Source organism: Pelophylax lessonae, assembly GCF_965119305.1.
Source record: "Pelophylax lessonae genome assembly, chromosome: 3".
NCBI lineage: Eukaryota > Metazoa > Chordata > Amphibia > Anura > Ranidae > Pelophylax > Pelophylax lessonae.
Genome location: NC_138770.1, coordinates 321,474,086 through 321,499,618, shown reverse-complemented (window position 1 = coordinate 321,499,618; position 25,533 = coordinate 321,474,086). Strand labels below are relative to the sequence as shown.

General features: G+C 43.3%; 1 protein-coding gene across 8 annotated transcripts in view; it reads right to left on the bottom strand.

Moving 5' to 3' along the window:
- DLGAP2 (DLG associated protein 2) overlaps positions 1 to 25,533 on the bottom strand; it is a 1,392,398-nt gene that overhangs the window by 225,613 nt on the left and 1,141,252 nt on the right. For all 8 annotated transcript variants that reach the window (XM_082249548.1, XM_082249549.1, XM_082249547.1 and 5 more), the window contains one exon: positions 2,982 to 3,190. In XM_082249548.1, coding sequence (XP_082105674.1) covers positions 2,982 to 3,190 — 209 coding nt within the window. The remainder of the gene's footprint in view (positions 1 to 2,981; positions 3,191 to 25,533) is intronic.

Genomic DNA, 25,533 nt, shown 5'->3' with positions numbered 1-25,533 from the left:
CGAGAGCAATGGCTTCCCCAGGTCTCTCTCCTCATTGGCTCACACAGCAGTGAGTGACATTGGCCCCTGCTGCTGTCAATCACAGCTAGTGAGCCAATGGTAAGAGAACAGGAGGCAGGGCCGAGCCACACTCCGTGTGTGAATGGACAATGCCCATTCACAGGAGTGTGGCTTAAGAGCGAGCCTGCTTAAGTGCCCCCAAAGTAAGAGGCTTGCTTTTTGGGGCTCCTGGCAGGGGAAGGGGCCAGGACCACTGGCGAAGGACCCAAAATGAAGAAGATCGGGGCCATTTAGTGCAAATCATTTGCACAGAGCACTTTCCAGTTTTAGTAAATCAACCTCAATTAAGGGAACAGCACAAGACACAATTAGTCAGCATGACTAGACCAATGGAGTGGACAACACAGATTCTAAGATTGACCACTACTACAATATACTCTGTGGATAATGACCAGTATAAGATTCAAGGAATGACATCCACTACAATTTTGAACTGACCACTGCATTAAGCAGGGATCAGCACAACCACAGTCAGGAAACGGTATGAATCTAGTTTGACTGCACTTATGATTACTGCCAGAAAAGTGATCACCAGTAAGCATCAGCAGCAAGAACTAAAGCCAAGGGGTAAACATGTCTACTGTTGGCAATTATTATCATAAACGTTATCAAGGTTTGTCAGGCTAAATCGAACATTTGTAAGCCAAGTGGCTATGCTTGAAGTCAGTTCAGTTTGTGCTCAAAGTGTCATTCGAACCAAGAAAAATACTTTCTAGAGCAGTGTCAGCTTAGAGAACAACAAAAACAACCACAGGTATGTAATGAAATAATCTATAGATAGTCAGCTCCCTGCAGAAACTCTTTGTCAGTGTGCTTTTTGTTTGCCATCTAATTGAATCACATTTCCTTTTGGTCCTCTGTGTTTTCCAAATGTAGTTGCAACGTTAATTCATTTAATGCATTGTAAGTCTGAATTATTTACTGGTGATAAACAGCATTTGCTTTCAATTAAATTTGAGTCACATGATTTTAATGCCTTGCCTTCCATTTTCTAGTGAGGATGATTTAATAAAAAAGCTATTCTCTACACATTAGTAACCTTTGTATTACAGAGCTCTACTTAATATCAGTCTAGTTTCCCTAATTAGACTTAACAGTTTCCAATTACTTTTCTTCTCTGGGATCAGAAAATCTACCTGAATTACTTTTTTCTTCAACTTTGAAATTAGGTTTTTTTTTTTGTGGTTCTCTTGATAATGAACAGTATTAAATAGTATATGTAGAGGTAGTAAAGTGAAAATACACTAAACCCCCGCTCCATCGCGGTTCAGTTTTTGCGTTCCCGGTATATTGCGTTTTTTTTTGTAATGTTATTTTACTATATAAATCATTAAATATTAAATATTTTTGTGTTTTCCATAGCTCTTGCTATGTCTCTCAGTATCTTTTATGTGTTTAAATGAGTTTCTATTGTTTTAAAAGTGTGTTTAAAGACCTTAAAATGCTTTTACACATACAGTGACAGTAAAAAAAACATGCCTACAATGCATTTTAATAGGGTTTTTCTATTTCGCAGATTTTCACTTTTCGCGGCTGGGTCCGGAACGTAACCCCCGCAATGGAGGGGGGTTTACTGTATAGCATAATTTCAGATATCGACTATTTTGAGCTATTTTTGTTGTGTTTACCCAGAAGTAAATTTTGATATAACTTCCACATTTTACATGCTCACTCTTGCATATTTTGTTATTGCATTAAATGTAGAAATTATAACATTATCCACTAGAGCTTCCGACTTAAAGTGGGGGGCCCCAACTCTGCATCTGTTGACAGGTGATGGTGACAAGTGACACACTGCATTCCGTGGCAGGCGACGGGTAGCAAGTGACACGCTGCATCTAGTGATAGGCGATGGGTGGCAAGCAACACGCTGAATCTGGTGACAGGCGACGGGTGGCAAGTGACACACTGCATCTGGTGACAGGTGACGGGTGGCAAGTGACATGCTCCATCTGGTGACAGGTGACGGGTGGCTAGTGATCTGCTGCATCTTTTGCAGGCGAAGGTGGCAAGTGACAGGCTGCATCTGTTGACAGGTGATGGTGGCAAGTGACACGCTGCATTCGGTGGCAGGCGACGGGTGGCAAGTGACATGCTGCATCTAGTGACAGGCGAGGGGTAGCAAGTGGCCATGCTGCATCTGGTTACAAGCGACAGGTGGCAAGTGACACACTGCATCTGATGACAGGCAATGGGTGGCAAGTGACATGCTCCATCTGGTGATAGGTGGCTAGTGACATGCTGCATCTGGTGGCAGGCGAAGGTGGCAAGTGACAGGCTGCATCTGGTGACAGGTGATGGTGGCAAGTGACACGCTGCATTCGGTGGCAGGCAACAGGTGGCAAGTGACATGCTGTATCTAGTGACAGGCGATGGGTGGCAAGTGGCCATGCTGCATCTGGTGACAGGCGACAGGTGGCAAGTGACACACTGCATCTGGTGACAGGCGATATGCTCCATCTGGTGATAGGTGACAGGTGGCAAGTGACACGCTGCATCTGATGGCAGGTGATGGTGACAAGTCTCATGCTCAGGGCTCCTACTGAATCTGCATTATGGTGAGTTGAGCTATTCCAGTTTACAATACAATGTAGTAATGGAATAATGTGCTTTAATCATCCTAACACCATATCAACCATGGTGTTCTGATAAATGAAACACTAACACCTGCCATTGCCCCAACAAATCACCCGCAGCTGCAGCCCCTAAACACAATCGCTTAGCTTTCAAGCTCCAGAAGCTAGGTGCTAATGCGCTTAACACTGAATTTTAGGTTTAGGTTTGGCACACTTATTACTATACCAAGTTATTTGCTTTTGCAGATATAGCTGTAGCTAAATGTTTACAAAATATATAAAAACTGATATAGCAATAATACTATCCATTATAAAAGACAAAAATTTTAACCCAAAGTGACTTACTTTTGCACTTCTCCATGTGATCTTTGCACAATAGATTTCAGTAGTGGTTCAGGCCTTGCTGATATTTTGGGGGATGTTTTAGGGCTTGTGTCAGAATCTCCACTGTCCTCCTCCATGGCTTTTATATAACTCCCACTTCGCATTCTTCGACAGGGGATCTCCTCATCTTTACTACCAGAGGGATACCCTCCCCACTCATCTTGAGGCACCTGTCAACATGTTATAAATAGTTATAAAAGTACTGATGTTATTTGATATTCCTATGCTTTTAGGAACAGTAGCTGATCAACAAGAATATGATACAGGAACCACATTTTTAGATACTTGTTTATTCCTTCTGGTATATTATAATAAGAAAATATGGAAACTTATGTTCCAACTTATTATACATCAAGAATCATCACAAATCCAGCAATACTTAGTAAAAGAAAAAAAACCAAAACACAATTTTGACAAGCCTTGCCATTTTTCTTTTATGACAGTTAGGAGATATACAACATATTGACAAAATCTTTGGAACTCCTGCCTTTACACACACATTAACTTTATTGGCTTCCCAGTCTTACTCTGTAGGGTCAAGTATAGAGTTGGCCCACCCTTTTCAGCTATAACAGCTTCAACTCTTCTGGGAAGGCTGTCCAACAGGTTTAGGAGTGTGTCTATGGGAATGTTTGACCATTCATCCAGAAGCGCATTTGTGAGGTCAGACACTGATGTTGGACAAGAAGACCTGGCTCGCAGTCTCCTCTCTAATTTATCCCAAAGGTGTTCTTATTAGGGTGAGGTCTGGACTCTGTTCAGGCCAGTAAGGTTCCTTCATCCCAAACTCACTCGTTCGTGTTTTTTATGGACCTTGCTTTGGGCACTGGGGGGGGGGGGGTTATGGTGTGAGGTTGTATTTCAGGGGTTGGGCTTGGCCCTTTAGTTCCAGTGAAGGGAAAAGTTAAGGCGTTAGCATACCAAGACATTTTAGACAATTTTATGCTCCCAACTTTGTGGGAACAGTTTGGGGGATGACCTCTTCCTGTTCCAACATGACTGTGCACCAGTGCACAAACAAGATCCATAAAGACATGGAAGAGCGAGTTTGGGAGTTTGGGGTGGAGGAACTTGACTGGCCTGCACAGAGTCCTGACCTCAACCCGATAGAACACCTTTAGGATGGATAAGAGCACAGACTGCAAGCCAAGCCTTCTCGTCCAACATCAGTGCCTGACCTCACAAATGCGCTTTTGGAAGAATGGTCAAACGTTCCCATATACACACTCCTAAACCTTGTGGACACCCTTCGCAAAAGAGTTGAAGCTGTTATAGCTGCAAAGGGCTGGCCAACTCAAATTGAACCCTATATAATGCATTAATAGATTTATGTTTTGGTAATTTAAAGAGAGGTAAAAAATACATAACATTTAAGTTAAATAATGCATATGTGTCTACATTGCTCATTATACTTAAAAGCACTGCATAAGGTATTATAGGTATTATGGATTATGATGTTTATTACTGTGACCTCTAAAATGCAAAGCTTTAGTCTGGCTGCACAATTAATTTTAAACTTCACATGCTGATGGTACTTTTTTTATCTTTTAAGCAAGAGTGTCATAATAAGAACCCATCAAAAGAGTGCAGTATGCACAAGCAAATGTCAGTTGCTAAGCAACTTGGTATGCTGCAGAATTTCCACTGCTTTGAAATAAGGACAGTTAGAACAGTACATTTTATCCCAATCATCATATCATAGCAGAATGGTAACAATAACAACAAAGTCAAATGTCTGCAGTTTGCAATATCTGGGCCTAACAGGAACCTGTCAGCATTTAAAATATACCAAAGGAAAGGTAATCTATAGGAGAAGGTACCACTGGATGCCTGCTGTTACCCCTATTAAACAGAGTGCCCTCCTACTCATTTGTCCTTAGGCTGTACTTTTACTTTTATAAGCTGAAAATGGCTGACAGCTTTATTTTCAGTGTAGATAGCTTTCTTACCTCCAAAAAATAAGCTTTCAATAATGTTTCCTTGTAATAATGAGTAAAAATATGGTATAAACAACTTGAGCTGAAAGGTAGGCAAGCAATATATTTTTTATAGTTGAGGGTTTTAGGACCCATTTACACTTATGCTACGTGGGAAAGTGTGCAAAATTGCAAGCGTTAACCTGCATTACCACAGCACATGGCAATACATCTGCTCTATGCCTTGTGCGGTTCTATTTGTGGGTGAATGTCAAGCAAAGGCATTGTACAACAGAGCCCAAAGCACAATGCACAGCAGTGCATCACAATGCATATACGTTGCGGGTTTTTAAAAAATGATCATGTACCGTACATGTTTTGTATCTGTTGTGGTGCATTAATGCACACGTGTTAATGTGTGTTACGGCATAGATTACCCACTTCAATATAGGGCACTTTCACCCCTCCCTGCCAAAGGCCAATTTCCAGCTTTCATTGCTGTATCACTTTAAATGACAATTGTGTGGTCATGCAACACTGTACCCATATGACCTTTTTATCACATTTTTTTTGGACAAATAGAGCATTCTTTTGGTGGTAAATAATCACCACTGGGTTTTCCATTTTTTGCTACAAACGAAAAAAAGACCCAAAATTTTAGACTAATGCAGTACTGTTTTTTTGGTTTTTAATACATTTTAAAATGTTTATATATATATATATATATATATATATATGTATGTATGTATATATACACACACACACACATGACCTTTGGGGTGCATGTTCTGTCCGCCAGACTTTTATTCAGTATACTTGTGTTTATGTTGTTTAAAAAAGTATGTTGGGTTTTCTTGATTCACACAAGTTAGTTATATGCAGAGCGCAATGCTCCATCTACTGACCTTTTTTGGTATAGCTTCAGTTGTTCTGCAATATTGTAAACTCAGAATGTGTTTAATAAAGTTGTTAGGAACCAGAGCATTATGGCTAGAAGTTTTACAGGAAGTAAATCAGCCACCATTTTGAGAAGATACAGCAGGGCAGCAAGACATGTTTTTCTCAATCTCTCCCCATCACCCCTGAGAGAGCTTAAAAAGTGAGTTCTTGTTATCCCATCCTGTATTATAGATCATTGTTTCTTTGTTGTATGCAATATTGTACTGATTGATGTTTATTTTTATCAATTTGAGATCAAAGAAATATGGTATCTGAAGTTTATGGAGAAGGAAGGTTTGGCTCTCTGTCCTAGAGACAGAACAGTGACATTTTTGCTGACCTCTGGGGTGAAGATAAGCTGACTTTGGAAGACTGTACAGCCCAGGGCTACTCAGTATCCATACAGTCAGAAGCCTTAGATGAAACAGACCTTCAGCAGGTGAAGCAAGCAGCCAGGCTACACAGAGACACGCTCTGTCATGCAGCAACCCCACACTCGACACTACAGTGGTCTCTACACAGCAGGACAGATTCTCCCCGCAGCCATGTCTCACAGTGGAGTATCTTCTTACAAAACACGACCGCGAGCAAGCTCATCCAAGTCATCGGTCGCAAATGCAGCAGCAATTGCCCGTTCGAAAACCGAAGCAGCGAGAGTCAGGGCCAGACCAAGAGTTGAAGAGAAACAAAGAAAAGGCTCACCTTGAAGCAGAAAAGGTGAGGCAGGAGCAAGAGAGAGAGAAGGAGAGAGTACACAAGGATCAAGGGAGAGAGAAGGAGAGAGTACGCATGGCGCAAGAGAGAGTATGCATGGCGTAAGAGAGAGTACACATGGAGCAAGAGAGAGAACAACAAAGAGTACACCTGGAGGCTTAACTAGCTCAGCAAGAAGCATCTCTGAAAATGCAGTAGGGTATTCTAGAAGCCACAGCAAGAAATCAAACATGACATCAGTGAGTCACATCAAATAAAGCAGCAAGAAGCCGACCTTGAACCACAGTGCTACAAGCAAGAAAAATCTGACCGAGATCCAGACTATCCAGCTCCAACCAAACCTTCTACTCAGCAAGGTACTCAGACAAACATCAAACACCTGCTTTCACTCCTAGGGAGTATGCAACAAGCTGATACGAGCCGCCAACATTATGCAAGCATAAACCCAGCCTGCCTAAAGAAGAGACTTCTGCCAGGTATGCCTATACACCACACCACAATACACCAGCAGCCTACCCCAATGCCAATCAGGCTACTGTAGACCTTGCCAAGTTCCTTGCAAAACGTGAGTTAGTTACCCAAGGACTTGTCAAATTTAGTGATCACCTCCAGCATTACAGGGCATGGCGATCTTCTTTTCGAGAGTGCCATCAAGGGTCTAGATCTATCCTGCAGGGAACAGATAGATCTCTTTGTAAAGTGGCTCGGCAATGATTCTGCTGAGCATGCCAAAAGAATCAGAGACATTATCCACTTGCCGACCAGTCAAGTTGACTGTACTGCGGCAAAGTGGCTTGTTCCGTCGCTGGACTCTTCCCCTTGTGGGCGAGGCTCGCTCCCGCTGTATTCAGTTACAGCGGGAGTCGGACCAGGGGAGGAACAGCGGTGATCTTCGGGGATCTTGTGTGGAAATCCGCCCGCTTGTGTAAACAAAGCGGGCGGATCTCCTAAGTGACAGGCAGGGTCAGATTGCAGGGTTCAGCATAGCTGAACCTGCGATCTGTCCCTGTGTCACTCAGTCCCCTCCCCCCACACACGTTAGTAAGCACCAGGCATACATTAACCCCTCCCTCTCCAATAAAAATTAACCCCTTCCCTGCCAGTGTCATTTTTACAGTAACAGATGCATATGTATAGCACTGATTACTGTAGTAATGTCACTGGTACCCCCAAAAGTGTCAAAAATGTCAGTCAAGGGTCCAATCTGTCCGCCGCAATGTCACAGTCCCGCAAAAAAAATCGCAGATATCCGCCATTACTCGTTAAAAAAAAACCAATATAAATGACAAAAATCTTTCCCTTAGTAAACGCAATAACTTTTGCGCAAACCAATCAAAATACGCGTTTTGTGATTTTTTTTTTACCAAAAATATGTAGCAGAAAACAAATTGGTCTAAAATGATAAAAAATTTTGATTTTTACATTGGGGGGGGGGGGGGAATTTCATATAAAAAAAATGTGAAAAATATTGTTATTTTTTCAAAATTGTCACTCTTTTTTGTTTATAGAGCAAAAAGTAAAAATCGCACAGGTGATCAAATACCACCAAAAGAAAGCTCTATTTGTGGGGAAAATATGGACAATTTTATTTGGGTACAGCGTTGCATGACCGCGCAATTGTCCGTTAAAGTAACGCAGTGCCGAATTGCAAAATATGGCCTGGTCAGGAATAGGGTAAATCCTTCCGGTCATAAAGCGGTTAAAAATCTCATTGAGAATTTTTTTGTCAAAGACATGTAGCTTAACACATTTTGGCCTAAATATATGACAAAAATTCAATATATTGGATATTTTTGAATTGTCAAAGTAGAAAAATATTGTTATTTTTTCAAAATGTTCGCATTTTTTTATTAATATCGCAAAAAAATAAAAAGCGCAGAGGTGATCAAATACCACCAAAAGAAAGCTCTGTTTGTGGGAAAAAAAGGACGTAAATTTTGTTTGGGTACGGCGTGGCATGACCGCGCAATTGTCAGTTAAAGTTTCACAGTGCCGAATCGCAAAAAGTGGCCTGGACGTAAGACAGCAAAATCCTCCGGTGGTAAAGTGGTATTAATATAAACCACCCTGAGATAGGCCTTACAAACAACTAGAGCAGACTGGATAGATGTTATGGCTCACCAGAGGCTATAGAGAGTACACTATTTAAAAGGATAGAGGACTTCCCAAAAATACCTAGCAGAGGTTACCAAAGACTCAGAGAATCCAGTGACCGGTGTATGGAGTTACAAGTTGCTAAAGCAGGAGACTTACCTGACCTTCTTTATCTTGACTTAGCTAGAGGTATTAACTCCTTAGCACAAACATTTCCTTATGAGTTGCATCAAAGATGCATCGCTCATGGCTGTAACTACAAATGAAAACACAATGTACCTTTTCCACCCTTTAGACAGTTTGTGGACTTTGTTGAAAGAGAAGCAGGAATGAAAGATGACTCCAGCTTAATTTTTCCAGTGTCTTATGCCACTTCTTATGGCCCTAAGCAACTCAGGGCTCCAGTAGCAGTGCACAAAACTAACATTCCTTCCAACAGATCTGCAGAGCCCTAGCCAGAGGATCAAGACAGTGACCCTGCTAAGTTCTGCCCTCTGCAAAAGATGCCACATCCTCTTCTGAAATGCAGAACCTTCAGGACAAAGACTATCCAGGATCGCAAGGCCTTCCTCAAAGAGAACAACATCTGTTACATGTGCTGCTCCTCATAAACACACTTCGCCAAGGACTGTAAGGTCACTGTTAAGTGTACAGAATGTGACAGCACAGATCACAACACAGCTCTGCACCCAGGGCCAGCTCCAAGAACCTTCCCACCTGTCCATAGTGATAAGGAGCAAGGCAGGGAGGCCAAAGACTCTAGAACAGACGCAATAGCAATCACTTCCGTTCCAAAATCTGTCTAGGGGGAGTTTACCCAAAAGGATGCAGAGACAAAGCAGTCAAGCTCTACACCATCTTGGATGATTAGAGTAATAAGTTACAAGCTAGATCTGTGTCAGGCAGGCACAATTTGGAGAATCACCGATACCAAGGCTACCTATAGGGTCATGAATGGGTATCATGACTCTGAATGGTGTATAACCTAAACCATTCTAGAGCCTGCCTCCATATACTTATAGTGGACTATTTGGAAGTATATAACTGGGCATCGTTTGGCATGCTCCCTATTCCTCAATAAGGTGGACTCTATATGTGAGTCGGACAAGTGTGTCCCTGGGGGAGTAAAAATTATAACACAAGAGCCCGGTTATCATGTTCCCCTTGGCTCTGTGAACCAGGAAGAGGAAATAAATTCTTACAGAGGACAGGATGGAATGATTGTCACCGTTATACGGGGGCTCCATATTATCCATTTAGGAGAGCACTAAAAACAATGCGCGACACCTCTAATCATATACCTGACCATAGGGACCATGATTCTCCCTACCTGTCATCCTAACCTCCATATACAGCAAGAAATATCGGTATTGCTCGGTCTCTTTGGCCCTGACGAAGCCTGATGTGAAACGCGTTGGCTCATTGGGACCCACAAATCGAATATCATCAAAGACTTCTTGCACCAACATCAGCTTGAAGCATGTATTGCTCCCATAACAGGGAGATATTTCTGTGCTGTGGTTTTTAATATATTTCTGTGCTGTGGTTTTTAATATATGTCTTATATATGAGGGATGTTTTATATGTGACATTATACATCCCCCATTGTATACATACTTTTTTTTAAGCTATATCAATAAATGAGTTTATTTTAATGTACTGGTTCTCTGGTCTTCCTTCTCCCAAATTAGCCTGGAAACCCCTACTTTGTCTCTAGATATTTGTAATAGCAATCACTTCCCAGTGCACTGAAGTCTGCAAAAGAACTACAGGTGGCAGATTCTGTTCCAAAATCTGTCTAGGGAGAGTTTACCCAAAAGGATGCAGAGACAAAGAAGTCAAGCTCTACACCATCTTGGATGATTAGAGTAATAAGTTACAAGCTAGATCTGTGTTTTTTGACATTCTAAACATTAAGGGCCCCAGCAGTCCTCCTTACTCCCTTAGGACCTGTGCAGGTACAAATCGAATCTATGGATGGTAAGACATGTCTACCATTACCGACCATATTAGAGTGCAATCAGATCTCAGACAACAGATCTGAGATCCCAACACCAGATGCAGCAGTTCACCAGACGCACCTGAATCACATAGCACTTCTCATACCAGAACTAGATGATCAGGCTCAGATAATCTTACTCCTAGGGAGGGATATCTTACAAGCCCACTGTAATGTTCTGGTACCTTTGGGTACCCTAATTACTCTTTCATAAGTGTATGCGCCCCACCATTCTCTTTTGGTAAGGTGCGCATACACCTTTAAGACTGATGCTGTCATCACTGAGCGCCGGACTGATGGCTATTTAGATCGCCGGCTCTCACTCACATGTGTTTGTTCAAACTGCTTTGTGCCTTGATGCTAACCTGTCTTGAAGCTCTCATGCTTGCAAGCTTACTTCGCTGTCGGAACCACGCTGCGCTGATCCCTGTATCCCGCTACCGGATCATCCGCTCTTGCCGAACCTCTCCTCTGCTACATTGCTATTAGTGATAAGTACCCCGTAGGGGAAACCTCTATAACTTTCATACTAAAGCTTACACTATCTAGCTCTGCACACTAAGGACTATTACTACATCTGCATTATCTAAGATTGCCAGCTCTTGAGCCTACTACCACCTGTTCTTGCACTGGGTTGATCTCTCTTGTATGTCCACCTGCTACTCTGTCATCTGCTACCATACATGATTGCTAAACCTATCTGCATCTCATCTGCTACTATCTTACTTTCAAGAACATTTCCTTTCAAGTGTCTGTCATCTACCATCTCTACCCAACCTGTCTCTTCAGCCTATCATCACTGTGTTACTATATACATAAGCCACTCTAGGAAACATCTTATTGAGTGTGTGTATTTACTTGCTGAATTGAGATCCTCCACACATGATGAGTCATTGAGAGTTGGGAATGGTGTCTCAGCGTTTCTCTACATGACTACTGAAGTGGAATATTTCTGCAGCTGAAAATCCACATCATACATAAAACGCAGGAGCGTTACACCCACAAAGCAAGAAAGCAGATTAATGGTCCTCACAACACCCCATATGCCCAAAAACTTGATCTTGGGTGGGTCATTATAGGTGGTATTTGCCTGGGGGGCACACACAAACCGACATCTGTTAATAACTTGCTCACTAGTACACTAGAGAATGGTCATCCTTCCCTTTTCCAGCCCTGTCAAAATCATTAAAGATGGCCTTGCGGTTCGCCCATCGGTCGGTTCGCTGCGAACTTTGCTCGTTCGTTGTTCGCCGATCATGCGAACATATGGCCATGTTCACGGCCCCCATATTCTTTTACATTATGAAGAACTTTGACCCATGACACATCCATCAGGTGGTACAGGACAGCCAATTGAAACATTTCAGCACATGGACATACCCCTTACCTTATAAATATACCTGATCTGGCTGACATTTTACATTCTGCCTTTTGTCAGTGTAGGGAGAGGTTGCTGTGTGGAGCAGGGACAGACTGTCAGTGACACAAATTGCTAGGTAATAGGTCCACAAAAGTCCTTTTAAGGACTGGTATAGGTGTACTATTGTTTGGCCTATATTCTGTCTTTTGTCAGTGAAGGGAGAGGTTGCTGTGTGGATCAGGGACAGACTGTCAATGACACAAATCGCTAGGTAATAGGTCCACAAAAGTCCTTTTAAGGACTGGTATAGGAGTACTATTGTTTGGTGTGCAGTATATAGGGGTGTAATACACTTATGATATACTTTCTAATATAGAATGCATATTAGTGTATTTGGGTACTGTCAAAATTTTGCCTCTTTCGCTGCGTCAACTCTGCTACACACAGTGACAAAAGTTACTAGAAAATATTTTTTAACTGGTGTGATAGACCAGTGGCCCCCCAAAATGACAGATTGAAGCGGGGTGTTATATATCTTCTTCCACATATACTGCGCTTCTCTAGAGACTTTTGTCACAGGGTCATTTAAAAAATGACAGGCAGAGGAAGAGGCATGCCCTTCCGCAGGGGTGGTAGGGGTAGGACAGGATTTTACACGTGTGAATAGACCCTATATGTATTTGACATGTATTTACCAGCTGCTGTCAGTTCTGGCTGATTTAGAAAAAAAAAAAAAACACATTTTTTTGCTGAGAAAAAAAAAAATGTATGGCAACTTTTCCAATAGCAATACTTCTGGTATGTCAGTGTCCATGTTGTGGGACTATGTGCGCACAGCTAGTAAGTATTTTGTGGCTGCAAATATGACCTGGAGGTTTTTCATGTTCGCCTGCCATTAAAATAAAAGCGATCCGTCGCGAACCTATGGTTTGCGAACATTTGAGCGAGTTCGCCGATCGCGTTCGTGAACCGGCCCGGCGGATGTTTGTCCATCACTAAAAGTCACATCCTCATAAAGGAGCTACCACAAAGCAACCCTGTGCCTCTTCCTTTCCTAAGTTCCCCCTGTGACAGCAATACATAAGATGGTGACCAAGACGACTTAGGGTGCACAGTGTTCAGGAGAGCAAAAGAGGACAATCAGGTAGCAATGTCCATTGAGGATAGGCTCTTTCTGGAAGTTACGGAAAAGAGTATAGAGAAAGATGAGTCTAATAGCTGGGTTGCACCTCTTCCCTTTAGGCCACAAAGACGTGAATTGCCTAACAACAGGGAGCTAGAATGTAAACGCTTCACTTCCCTAAGGCACAATCTTCTAAGAAAACCATGGAGAAAAGCAACTTCATGGAGAAAATATTCCAGAATGGTCATACTGAGATAGCCACAAACCTCTAAGACTCAGAGGAATGCTGGTAATTACCTATATTCGGAGTCTATCCCCCTAATGAACCAGGGCAGATCAGAGTAGTGTTCGACTTCAGCGCCAAGCATGAGGGTGTCTCCCTAAATGATGTCCTTCTCTCTGGCCCTGACCTTAACAACAGACTGTTGGGTGTACTCCTCCGCTTCCGCAAGGATTCAGTTGCATTTACTGCAGACATACAAAAATGTTCCATTGCTTTCTTGTTAAAGAAGAACACCGAAACTTTCTGAGGTTTCTTTGGCTCAGGGACAACAACCCCTTTGGAGACATCACAGAATACTGCCATATTTGGCAACAGTCCTTTTCCTGTAGTTGCTATTTTTGGCCCCAGACACTCTGCTAGAGTTGGAGAGTCAAAGTATGGGTCAGATGTCAGACAATTTGTGGACAAGGATTTTTTTTGTAGACGACTGCTTGAAATCACTACCCACAAATGAAGCCACAATCAGACTCCTCAAAAGACCTCAGGCAATGCTTGCTGGTTCCAACTTAAGACTCCATAAGATTGCTTCCAACAGTAGGGAAGATATAGAAACCTTTCCTGCCCAAGGTCATTCTAGTGAGTTAAAGGACTTAGATCTAGGCACAGATTCACTGTTACGCTGAGCACTCCGGGCCCCCTGCTGGCCTCGGAGCGCTCACAGCGTATGCCCCCAGGCAGCACTCCAGCGTCTCGGCGTGTGCGTCACCGCTCTCTAGGGTGCGCGCGCGCCGGGACTCTTAGATTCAAAGGGCCAGTGCACCAGTGATTGGTGCCTGGCCCAAAGTGGTTATTAAGGGTTAAGGTTTGTGAGAGGCAGTGCTGACTTAATTAGGCTTCACCTGTGCACTGCCCATAAATACCTTCTCCTCCCACAGCTTCCTGCCGGATCTTAGTGCCTTGTGCCTCTGAGAAAGCGTTCCCTACTGTGTTAGTTTGCCTTGCCTGTTGCCGAACCCGTTGCTACCGACTACTCGCCTTTGAACCTTTGCCGCCTGCCCTGACCTCTGCTACGTCCGACTACACTCTTGCCTACTCCCTGTGTACCACGTCATATCAGCTGCCAGAGAGGTCGAGTTGTTACTAGGGGACACGACCTGGTAGTTGCCGCCGCAGCAAATCCATCCCGCTTTGCGGCGGGCTCTGGTGAAGACCAGTAACTGCTTAGAACCGGTCCTCTAGTACAACCCGCGCCATCGTCTCTCTGGTCCAGAGGATCCACTACCAGTCCTGCCGGTTCACTCACTTTCCATTAAACACAGCCTTGGTTAGCTTTGGGATTTAAAATCTGACACTTTTACCTTCCAAGTAAATGTGGAAGAAAAGCCCTTTACCCGTAGAGGTGTCCTGTCTACCATAAACAGCCTGCATGATCCTTTAGGCTTTGCAGCACGTGTTACCATCTGGGGTAAAGCACTACTTAGAGACTTCACCTTTGAGACATTAGACTGGGGCGACCCTCTCCTCACCGACAGGAAGAACCTATGGGTAGAGTGGAAGGACTCACTAACAGCTCTATGTAGCCTCAAAGTTCCACGCCCATATGCCCCCGTGTCATCTACAGAAGTTCAGATGAAAAGACTTTGTGTGTTTTCAGATGCTTCTGTTAAAGCAATTGCTGCTGTAGCTTACCCCAAAACCATAGACACTAAAGGGCAATGCCACATAGGGTTTGTAAAGGGTAAAGTAAAACCTGCACCACTCCCCGAACACACCATACCTAGATTGGAACTTTGTGCTGCAGTATTGGCTATAGAGCTAGGTGAAATAATTGCAAATGGAGACAAACATAGAAATTCAAGAAGCTGAGTTTTACACAGACAGTAAAGTATTTCTGGGTTACATCTACAATGAAACTAGACGTTTCTATGTCTATGGCAATAACAGAGTGTTGAGGATAGGGAGGTCCACCTGCAGACCTGCAGACCTATCCTGCAAGCTTCAGTTGTTCTGCAATATTGTAAACTCAGAATGTGTTTAATAAAGTTGTTAGGAACCAGAGCATTATGGGTAGAACTTCTACAGGAAGTGAATCAGCCACCATTTTGAGAAGATAAAGCAGGGCAGCAAGACATGTTTTTCTCAATCTCTCGCCATCAACCCTAAGAGAGCTTAAAAAGGGAGTTCTTGTTATCCCATCCTGTATTATAGATCATTGTTTCTTTGTTGTATGCAATATTGTACTTATTGATGTTTATTTTTATCAATTTGTAGTTTCACCTGGCTTGTTCTATCAAATTTGAGATCAAAGAAATATGGTATCTGAAGTTTATTGAGCAGGAAGGTTTAGCTCTTTGTCCTTAAGACAGGACAGTGTACACCCGTATGCAATAGGCTACGCTATGACAATAAATGATTGGTTTTAGGTCTCTGCAGAGTACATGTTTTCAATGCTTTTTGCAAAGTAACTGCTGATATTTTTATGTTAATCTTTTCTATAATGTTTTCATGCTCAGTAATCACCGATCTATAATACTGCTACACTTTTAGTTCTATAAGACCTTCCTTGACAGCTTTTGAGATAACACATTCATGTCATTGCAAGATGCTGTAATAATTGATTGAATATTGTACTACCAGGTTTTTGTTGCCTATGTCTATCCCTAATGACTTTTTCTAGGGCAAGAGCAAAGGTAAGAGCATATGAACCTGTCTCAGTTTTCAGTTGACTTCAATTTCAATATACATAGAATATTCCAGGTTGGGAATTGCTTGATATATCTGTTCCCTTTGCAGAGGATTCTTGAATGGAGCAAACAAAAGTGTAGAGCCAGTTTTGCAGATATAAAAATGTTTCACATTCTGCTTTATCTTGTTGTTTATATTTTGGACTAAGGATTACTATGCCCCATCGCTCTGGCATTTGTTTGTTTAATGTTAATATTGATGTTGTATACATATAAGGTTGACAGTATTGGTGTCACCTAGACCTTTTTTTTAGGGTAGAGGACAGAACTGCTTCATCACTTTTCTCATTACTATTTAATGCTTCTAATTCTTTCTCAACTAACAGTACTCTGTCCACGGTTTACCTTCCATATTCATATTAACTGAACTGGAAAGGTCCTCCATTCAACATATGGTCTTTTCTCTATATACTCAGGGAACTGTGGAAACATTATACTCAGAATATGGTTGTTTCTATCTATATTCAATGGATTTTGGAAGCACTCAGCTCAGAATATGAGAATATAGTCCTATTGTTGGATTACATTGTTCATGTATTTTGTGCAACTACATCAACCAGTAGATGGCAGTGTTTATATTTTTTTAGCTGCATCTATAGAATGCTCTATGTCTTTTCCCCAAATAAAGTTCCTGTTTGCAGTTAATCAGCAGATAAATACATGTGGACTCTGCACTGTCTGTTCTGTAGGACTATATACAGAATTTCTAACAGGTTATGGGTGTGACGGACGTGGGTATCAGATCCCTGCCCTCCTCACTAACTCGAGACAAAGGACCGGCCAATCTCACACCACGCTGTCACTTACGTAACAAGGCTACTCTCAGCTGCATCCTGCAAACAGATTTTCCAGCTCGGGGGACCACAATCTGGGTGCCAGCAGGCTGAGACAATTGTCACTGGGCTAAGAAATGAACCCTTTAAATGCCACCACCTCAGTTTGGTCCAAGCAGGAAGAAGCTTGTAATTCAAGCAATACCAACTATGACTTTAGAAAAATCGTCTGTAACACACACTGTCACCAAAGACAGGTATGTTCATAGGATTTATTCTATACAGTAGCACACTACAAGAGACAGGTTCTTTTTTAGCTTGCATTAAGAGCTTAGGGACAAGGGTAACACTTTTCAAAATAAGGTTTTAATAATGGAAAAGGTCAAGATTGGTGCAAAAAAATATTTACAGAAAAAAAGATGTTTTAAAGAAAAAGATGCCTAATTTAGCAATAGAAAAAAAAGGTAGAATTGAGGAGGAATAATACTTGAAGTCAATGTCCTGGGTGCTATCAGAGTTCAGTCGATGAGCCAGGTGTTATCGGTTCTCAAACTTGACAAATGTTCCTGCTTTCATGGTACCATGAGTCAGAACAAGGAGAGGGCCCAGAGACCTCTTCCTGATGTTCTGTGACCAGGGCCTGCATCTCAGCTGCCTTTGCAGCACTGCAAGTTACCACCATTTTTGCCAATGCATCTTCATCATTTATTTATTTATTTATTTATTTATTTATTTATTTATTTATTTCAGGTACTTATATAGCACCATTAATTTATGCAGTGCTTTACATATACATTGTACATTCACATCAGTCCCAACCGTTAAGGAGCTTATAATCTAAGGTTCCTAACTAACATTCATACATACACATACTAGGGTCAATTTAGACAGGAGCCAATTAACCTACCAGCATGTCTTTGGAGTGGGGGAGGAAACTGGAGTATCCAGGGGAAACCCATGCAGGCACAGGGAGAACATGCTCAGGGTGCCAAGAAACCAGACCACACAGGGATGCAGGTAAAATAAAGCAGTATTTTGGAGCAAACAACATTAAATGCACAGCAGGAGTGAGGAAGTGGGAGCAGGAACAAGCTGGGGTCAAGTCCAGAAGCGGGTAGTCATTCAAAAGCCTGGGGCGAGTCCAGAAGCGAGTCGCCTGCCGATGCCGGGTCATCTGCCAATGCGGGGTCGAGAGCCAGGAAAGTCATCAGCCAAGCCAGGTCATACACAGAGGAACACGGAGAACAGAGGACTGCTAGCAGAGATGCACCTTGGAGCACAAACACAAGGGCAAGGACTGCAACCCATCAGGTGACAGATAGTCAGCTGTGCAGCATCATCACTGTGCAATGCCCAGGCAGCAGACAAGCGATGATGCAATCAGAGTCAATAAAATGGAAGCAGTCTGCACATTTCCATGATGGATGCCAACAGGAGGGCAAGGTAAGATCTTGACACTGAGGTTTCCTACTGATAAACAGCACAGCGGAAAGGTTGCTAGCCGGTTGGCCAGATGATGTCATCTACTTCTACCCAGGGCACTGTATCCTGAGATTTTCCAAAGGTGTAACATCTGCAGTTGTCAGTCAGGAATGGCTTGGCACCAGGAACTGCAGGTGCCCGCTGCTGAGGAACTTTATTTTCAGGCGGAGGAAGGGTTGCCATGGGTGATTTCCCTCCTTTCCAGCCATTCAGAGGAGTGTGGATATAGGTATCTGACAGTTCTGCTGCTGCTTTGGCAGAGGTTGGCTTCCATTCCAACACAAACTGTCTGACATCTGTAGGACAGATGAGCAAAAGTTGATCTTCAATCATAGGATCTTCCAGGGCCTCAAGAGAAACAGCTTTCAAGCCTCTAGTCCACTGCCCGAATGTGGTGCGTAAGCGACTTACCGCATCCATATATAAGTCCCCAGGCCCCTTTTGCAAGGACCTGAATCACTTAAGTTACACTTCAGGGGTCAACTGATACTTTAGGATGATCGCAGCCTTTATGGCCTCATAATCTTCGTTCTGCTCCTCTGGCAATTCAACATAAGCATCCAGGGCCTTGCCTCACAGCCCTGGCGTCAGGTACTGAGCCCATTGTGCTTGGGGCAGATGGTACTGACGGCAAGTTTTTTCAAAACAGTAGATAGACGTCAATGTCACTGTCCTTTTCCATGACTGTAAATTTGGCTGCCTGGCTCACAGTCAGATAGGCATCCCTGTGCTCTAGGGATCCAAGGTTCTGAGCCTGTCACTGCTTCTGGAGCCTAGCCATCTCCAGTTCGTGTCGGCGATCAGCCTCCCTCTGCACAGCCTCTCTCTCAGCCTGGCATTTCTCAGCTGCAGCCTGGTGTTCCAGAACCTGCAGGTACACTACAGGATCCATCTCCCTGATGCATTGCAGTGTTTCCTGCATTTGAGGAGAGTCTATGCTGGTTGCAGGCAATCTGGGGCAATCTGGGGCTGGCCTGCTCATGCTGTGGCTTGGAGGTGACATTCAGCAATACTCCAGTGTCAGTCTCTGGTTGCCCATCCTGCAAAGCTGTTTCTGAACCACTGGGCTCTGAAGTAGCAGGAACCCTTTCGGGGTTTAGGTTCCCCTGGTTTCTGGTCCGCCCGAATATCATACTCCTGTAAGGAATTAATTATACCTTCGCGATTTTTGACACTGACGTCAATTTCTCTTAATGCACACTCAGCCGTCAGGTCATTTTTGCTCATCTTCTTATATTCTGATAACCCAGGCATGTTTGCAAGCAGAAAAGATAGAACAGAAATCAAAGATAGGAAGGAGCTGTAGGAAGTAGCTGTTGCAGTTATGTCTCTTTAAAAAACAGAAAATATGCACCAACTTGTCTTTAAGGACTGTTTCCACAAACGTTACAATCCTTTAGTGCAGAGCTAATTCCTAACAATGGACTGAATGCTTTAATGCAAAACTATGCCACTTACGCTGCCAGCCAATATGTGATGGATGCGGGTATCAGATCCCTGTCCTTCTCACTAACTCGTGACAAATCTCACCAATCTCACACCACACTGTCACTTACGTAACAATGTCACTCCCAGCTGCACCTTGCACAAAGATTTTCCCGCTCGCGGGGCCACAATCTAGGAGCCAGCAAGCTGAGAGTGATTGTCACTGGGCTAATTAGGCAATTTACCATTTAAATGCCACCACCTCCATTTAGTCCTAGCGGGAGGAAGCTCGTAATTCTAGCAATACCAATTATGATTTTAGAATAATCGACTGTAACACACACACTGTCATACCTGCCAGACAGGTATGTATATAGGATTTGTTCTATACTGTAGCACTCCTCAAAAGACAGGTTCTTTTTGAGCTTGCATTAAGAGCTTAGGGACAAGGTAAACACTTTTCAAAATAAGGTTTTAAGAATGAAAAGTTCAAGGTTGGTGCAAATAAAATATTTACAGAAAAAAAGTGTTTCAAAGAAATAGAGGGATAATTCAGCAATAGAAAAATAATGTAGAATTGAGCAGGAAGAATAATTGCAGTCAATGTCCTGGGTGCTATCAGAGTTTAGTAGATAAGCCAGGTGTTATCGGCTCTCAAACTCGACAGATGTTCCTGCTTTTGGGGTACCATGAGAACTCTCTCAACTGGTTAGGTCTCCCTTTTTCTCTGGGTTTAAAGGGGTGTTGATAGATGCCCCTGACCAATAAAACGGAAAGTTCATGGGCTGTCCTGAGTTTTTGACAATATCAGGTTCCCTCCTCTATGGACACTTATACCACTATTCATATCTTCAAATTTGTACCGGTGGCATTCTTTTAACCGATTGCTGACCGCCCGCTGCATATATACTGCGGCAGGCTGGCTCGGCTGCGTGAATCGCCATACCTGTGTGGCGGTTCGTGGGAGCGATCCTGAGGGCGAGCGCGTCCACTAGGCAGCGGGGATTCAGATCCATGGGGCCGGTGGCATGGATTGCCGCCGGGAACCTGCAATCGCTCCCCGCTGAGAGAGGACGGTCTGCTGATGTAAACATAGCAGACCGCTGTTCTCTCTGGGATGATCATAGAGAGCCTGTGATCCACCTACATAAACACTACCCTAGGCTCACACTTAACCCTTTGAGCACCCCTAGGTTAACCCCTTCCCTGCCAGTGATATACGGACATAATGCTTGTCAATGGGATTGCGGATGTCAGCGGATGACCATCTGGTGACATCCGATTTTTGTCCTTTCAGTTCTGTTCCGTTTTTTGGAACGGAACAGAACCCTATTTTTCCTCCGTTAAAAAAACAAAACTGATGCAAAATCGGATGTCAGCGGTGTTATCCGCTGACATCCGCAATCCCCATAGACTAACATTATGTCCGTATATCATCCGCAAATGGATGGGATGATATGCGGACATACGGACCGGATGACACAAGTGTCATCCGTGTCCATAAAAAAAAAAAAAAAAGTGCCGCAGCGGACAAAAAAACCGGAGCGGCTGCATGAAAGAGGCCTAACAGTGCATATTTTTAGACATTTCTCATCCAAATATATACTTATTATTAATGTGTCATGTTACTGCCTGAGTTTATGAATCGTGTGTGGATTTGTTTTTTTTTTCCGTTTCAAAAATTTTTATTTAATTTTGCATAAAAGTTTAACAATCAATATGTCAAAATACGTAACAACTGGAACAGTAAACAAATCACGGTTTCATGTCAGATCCTTGTAAGACGTCCAAGGTTGGTGCTGTGTCTTGGGGTTGTGAGGGAGTACTGCAAGAGAGGTGTTAGATAGACAAACAAACAGAGAGAACCAGCTGTAAGGCAAAACAACAATCAAAAGTAGCTAAAAAAAGGGTCAAAAGACCAAAGGGCAACTGAGGCTGCAAAGCCTGTGGGGGACAGAGTACGGTGGATGGTACTCTGATACCTGAGAGGGGCCCGGAGATCTCGGCAAGTAGAGCGGGAGCGTCCTCTAGGATTTAGCGTGAGAAGTTGTGGACCTTCTGGCAACGACATTCCAATCCGGTTGGACATGTTGTGGAGAGGGGTGCCCATGGGCACGAGGGTTTGGCGGAGGGTCTGGAACAATCCCCCATTGTCGGAGGAGGCGAAGGCCTTCATCTAGGGTAGATACGTAGGAGGTAGAGCCTTGGTGGGTGATACATAGTTTGGCTGGATATTTCCATTTATATATAATGCGATTGTTCCTCAGAGCCTTCGTAATGCAATTCAAATTTCTCCGCAGTTGGAGAGTGTGTTGCGAGTAGTCAGGCCGGACCTGAAGCATCGAGGCTTGATCCGGGAGATGTTCCTTGCGGCCGAATGCTTCCATGATGCGTTCTTTAGCTTGAAAGAAGTGGATGCGCATGAGAACATCGCGGGGCACTTCTTGCGGGAGGAAGGAAGGCTTGGGGATGCGGTGGATTCTGTCTATAGTGAGGTCAGACGGAGAAAGTTCGGGGACTGCTTTTTTGAAAAGGTCACGGACAAAATGGGGTAGTTGATTGAGGGTCACAGACTCGGGGATCCCCAAATTTTCAGATTATTGCGCTGTGACCTATCTTCCAAGTCTGCAAGTTTGGCCTAGACACGGTGCATATCCTCCTGGTACACTGCATGCGAGTCAACCAAAGCATTGTAGGTATGGACCCTTTCTCCCAAGTCAGCAATTTCTCCCTGACAGCATGTCAAAGCAGTAATAATGTTGGCTTGGAGGGATGTGTGCAACATGGTGAGCATAGATTTGATCATGGTATCAGACACAGGCTGCCCTGTTGTATGAAAGGAGGAGAACAGGTCTGGACCAGGAGCAAAGGAAGAAGCAGCTTGGTTGTCAGTACTAACCTCCATAGACAGTGCAGAGTGCGCAGGGAGCTCGGGTTCCATCCTGGGCTTAGATTTGGCAGGACTTTGGGAAGAAGGCGTGTGTGGTGTGGAGTCCCCCAAGCTTTGCTGCCTGTCCCCTTGTCGCACTGGAGAAGTGTGCAGCGGCGCGGGAGTATGCAGCCCCTCCTCCCGGAGCTCCGGCGCGTTGGCCGCAAGAGGGTGTGAGCTCCGGCTCCGCCTCCATTTTGGCGGAGCCTGGCGGGTGCCGCTGGAAAAAAGTCTGATAGTTTTCTGATGCTGGCGGCATCGTTCCGCCTTCACCGTTGAGACATAACTGTGGCAGGGGTGTTCCGGCATCCGGTCCGCTAGTGCGGGTGAGTCCTGGGGCGCTGTGATGGGTAGTCGATGTAAGGGAAGCCGGGACCTCTCGGGAGCACTCAGTCTATGCGGCCATATTCTTCGGCGGTCGCCATGCCCCCGTGTGTGGATTTGTTTTGAATTGGACAGAGCTCTCCAATTGCCTTTTATGATCCCCATTAGTTCTGGGCATCCTTAATTGATTTGGTCATAGTTTTACGATAGGCCTGGACAGCAGAAACAAACATCCTGCCAGGACTCAATTAGCAGTTTACAGCTCTGCACAGGCCTAATCACTTGTTTCTGATGTCTCTGAGTTGAGATAACGGCTCTTTTGAAGTTTAAAACCTATGCATTTCATTAATTAAAGGATGAGGTAGGAGGTAATATCACTGGGGCAATGTGTAACTGTTCTGCAAGTGGCTGACCTAAAATTACTGAACATCATAGCCGCTTGCTACAGCTTTTCGTATACCCAGTACGGGACATCATTAAAATGGGCTCATGCATAGCTCAGACACTCACCCAGAGAAAAGCTGAGAACCCAGTTATAGCCCAATCTTAGCCTGCTACAGCAGTTAAGTGCAAAAACAGCAACAGAAAGAAGGCCACAATCAAATAAAGAAAAAGAAAATGGCCAGCAACACAGTTGCAACAAAGCTTTCATTTGCAAATCTGACAAACCAGAACTACTGTTCTTGGAAATTCAAGATGAAAATGTTGCTAATAGGAGAAGGTAAATGTATACATTAAGTCACATCAGAACACACTTCAGATGAGTGGATAGGGAAAAGCCAAAAAGCTCAGAGCACAACTTCTCATAGCATAGAACAGTGGTTCTCAAATCCGGTCCTCGGGACCCACTAACAGGCCAGATTTTAAGTATTACCTTGGGGGATGCAGACTAGAATACTACAATCACTAAGAAGCAAATGAGATCACCTGTGATGTAATTTAGTTATCTTGCAAACCTGGCCTGTTGGTGGGTCCCGAGGACCGGATTTGAGAACCACTGGCATAGAAGATGATCAAATCATATATGTAAGTGTGAAACTGCTAAGGAAATGTGGGAAGGATTACAAAGTTCCATTAAAAGCTAATCTCAGCAATAAACTGTATTTGATTAGAGAGCTAGCTGATGAAAGTTGATCCTCATCTTTGCAGGCATAGTGTAATGATTCTGGAGCTATGAGTCACATTACTTTTTTTTTACCGCCCTATTTCCCAGAGTGTCACCAAAAAGATAACTTTGAAAAATGTCCTCTGTGTCCTTGCTCTTGAAACAATTATTTTGTTACTGAAGAAGCTCACAAAACAAGGCAATGTAGTGACCTTCCAAGATGACAGTTGTGCCATCACAAAAGGGGATTTCTTACTTGCGAAGGTTAAAATTACAGATGAACTGGATCAGCTGAAATGCAATAAGGTGGTTAACCTCCCTGACGGTATGATTCTTTCCGATTTTAGGTGCTGAAAGCGGTACAATTATTTTGCATGTAATTCTTAAGAATGAGTCAAAAGAATTTTGATTCATGTGGGGTGGTCTCCTGAGTGCCACATCCCAAAATAGGAATACAAAATAGTAGAGTTCCCCTTGGGGCGGGACTTTTAAGGCACTATATAGTATCAAGATACACAATTTATATGAAAATTTTATTGAAAAAGTAAATATGTACAAAACAAGAGAAATATATAAAAATGCTGGCAAGTTATACAGACATAATGTACTACAGTGAAATACACCACAAATGAACCGCGGGTATTGACCCGACGCGTTTCGGAGAGGAACCCCGAACTCCTTCTTCAGGGGTGCCCGCAGAAAGTGGGTTCCAGCTATTCCTACCCCCTCTTTCCCCCTTTGGGGAATTGGGGTTGCAAGCAGTTCTTCAACCACCTGTGACACACAGAGAGGGTCCATTTTGGGTCCAACATCGAGCATTTTCACACGGCATCCTAGTTTGGCACCTTGCGGCAGTCTGATCTCTTGGTTTTAGCCTTATAGGCGGGCAAGTTTTCTTCATTCTTTACAGTGAACATGTAAGTGTTTTGAAAATTTTGTCAAAATATTATAAAAATATTATAATGTATACATTTTCTGTCTAAGTGACACGTGACTTACATACTATTATTTTTAGACCACTTTCTGCGGGCACCCCTGAAGAAGGAGTTCGGGGTTCCTCTCCTAAACGCGTCGGGTCAATACCCGCGGTTCATTTGTGGTGTATTTCACTGTAGTACATTATGTCTGTATAACTTGCCAGCATTTTTATATATTTCTCTTGTTTTGTACATATTTACTTTTTCAATAAAATTTTCATATAAATTGTGTATCTTGATACTATATAGTGCCTTAAAAGTCCCGCCAAAAGGGGAACTCTACTATTTTGTATTCTTAAGAATGAGCAGCCCAAACCAACTATTTACATATGATTTTTTTTTACTGTGTGTTCTTCTTTATAACATCTCGGGTATGATAAAGTTTT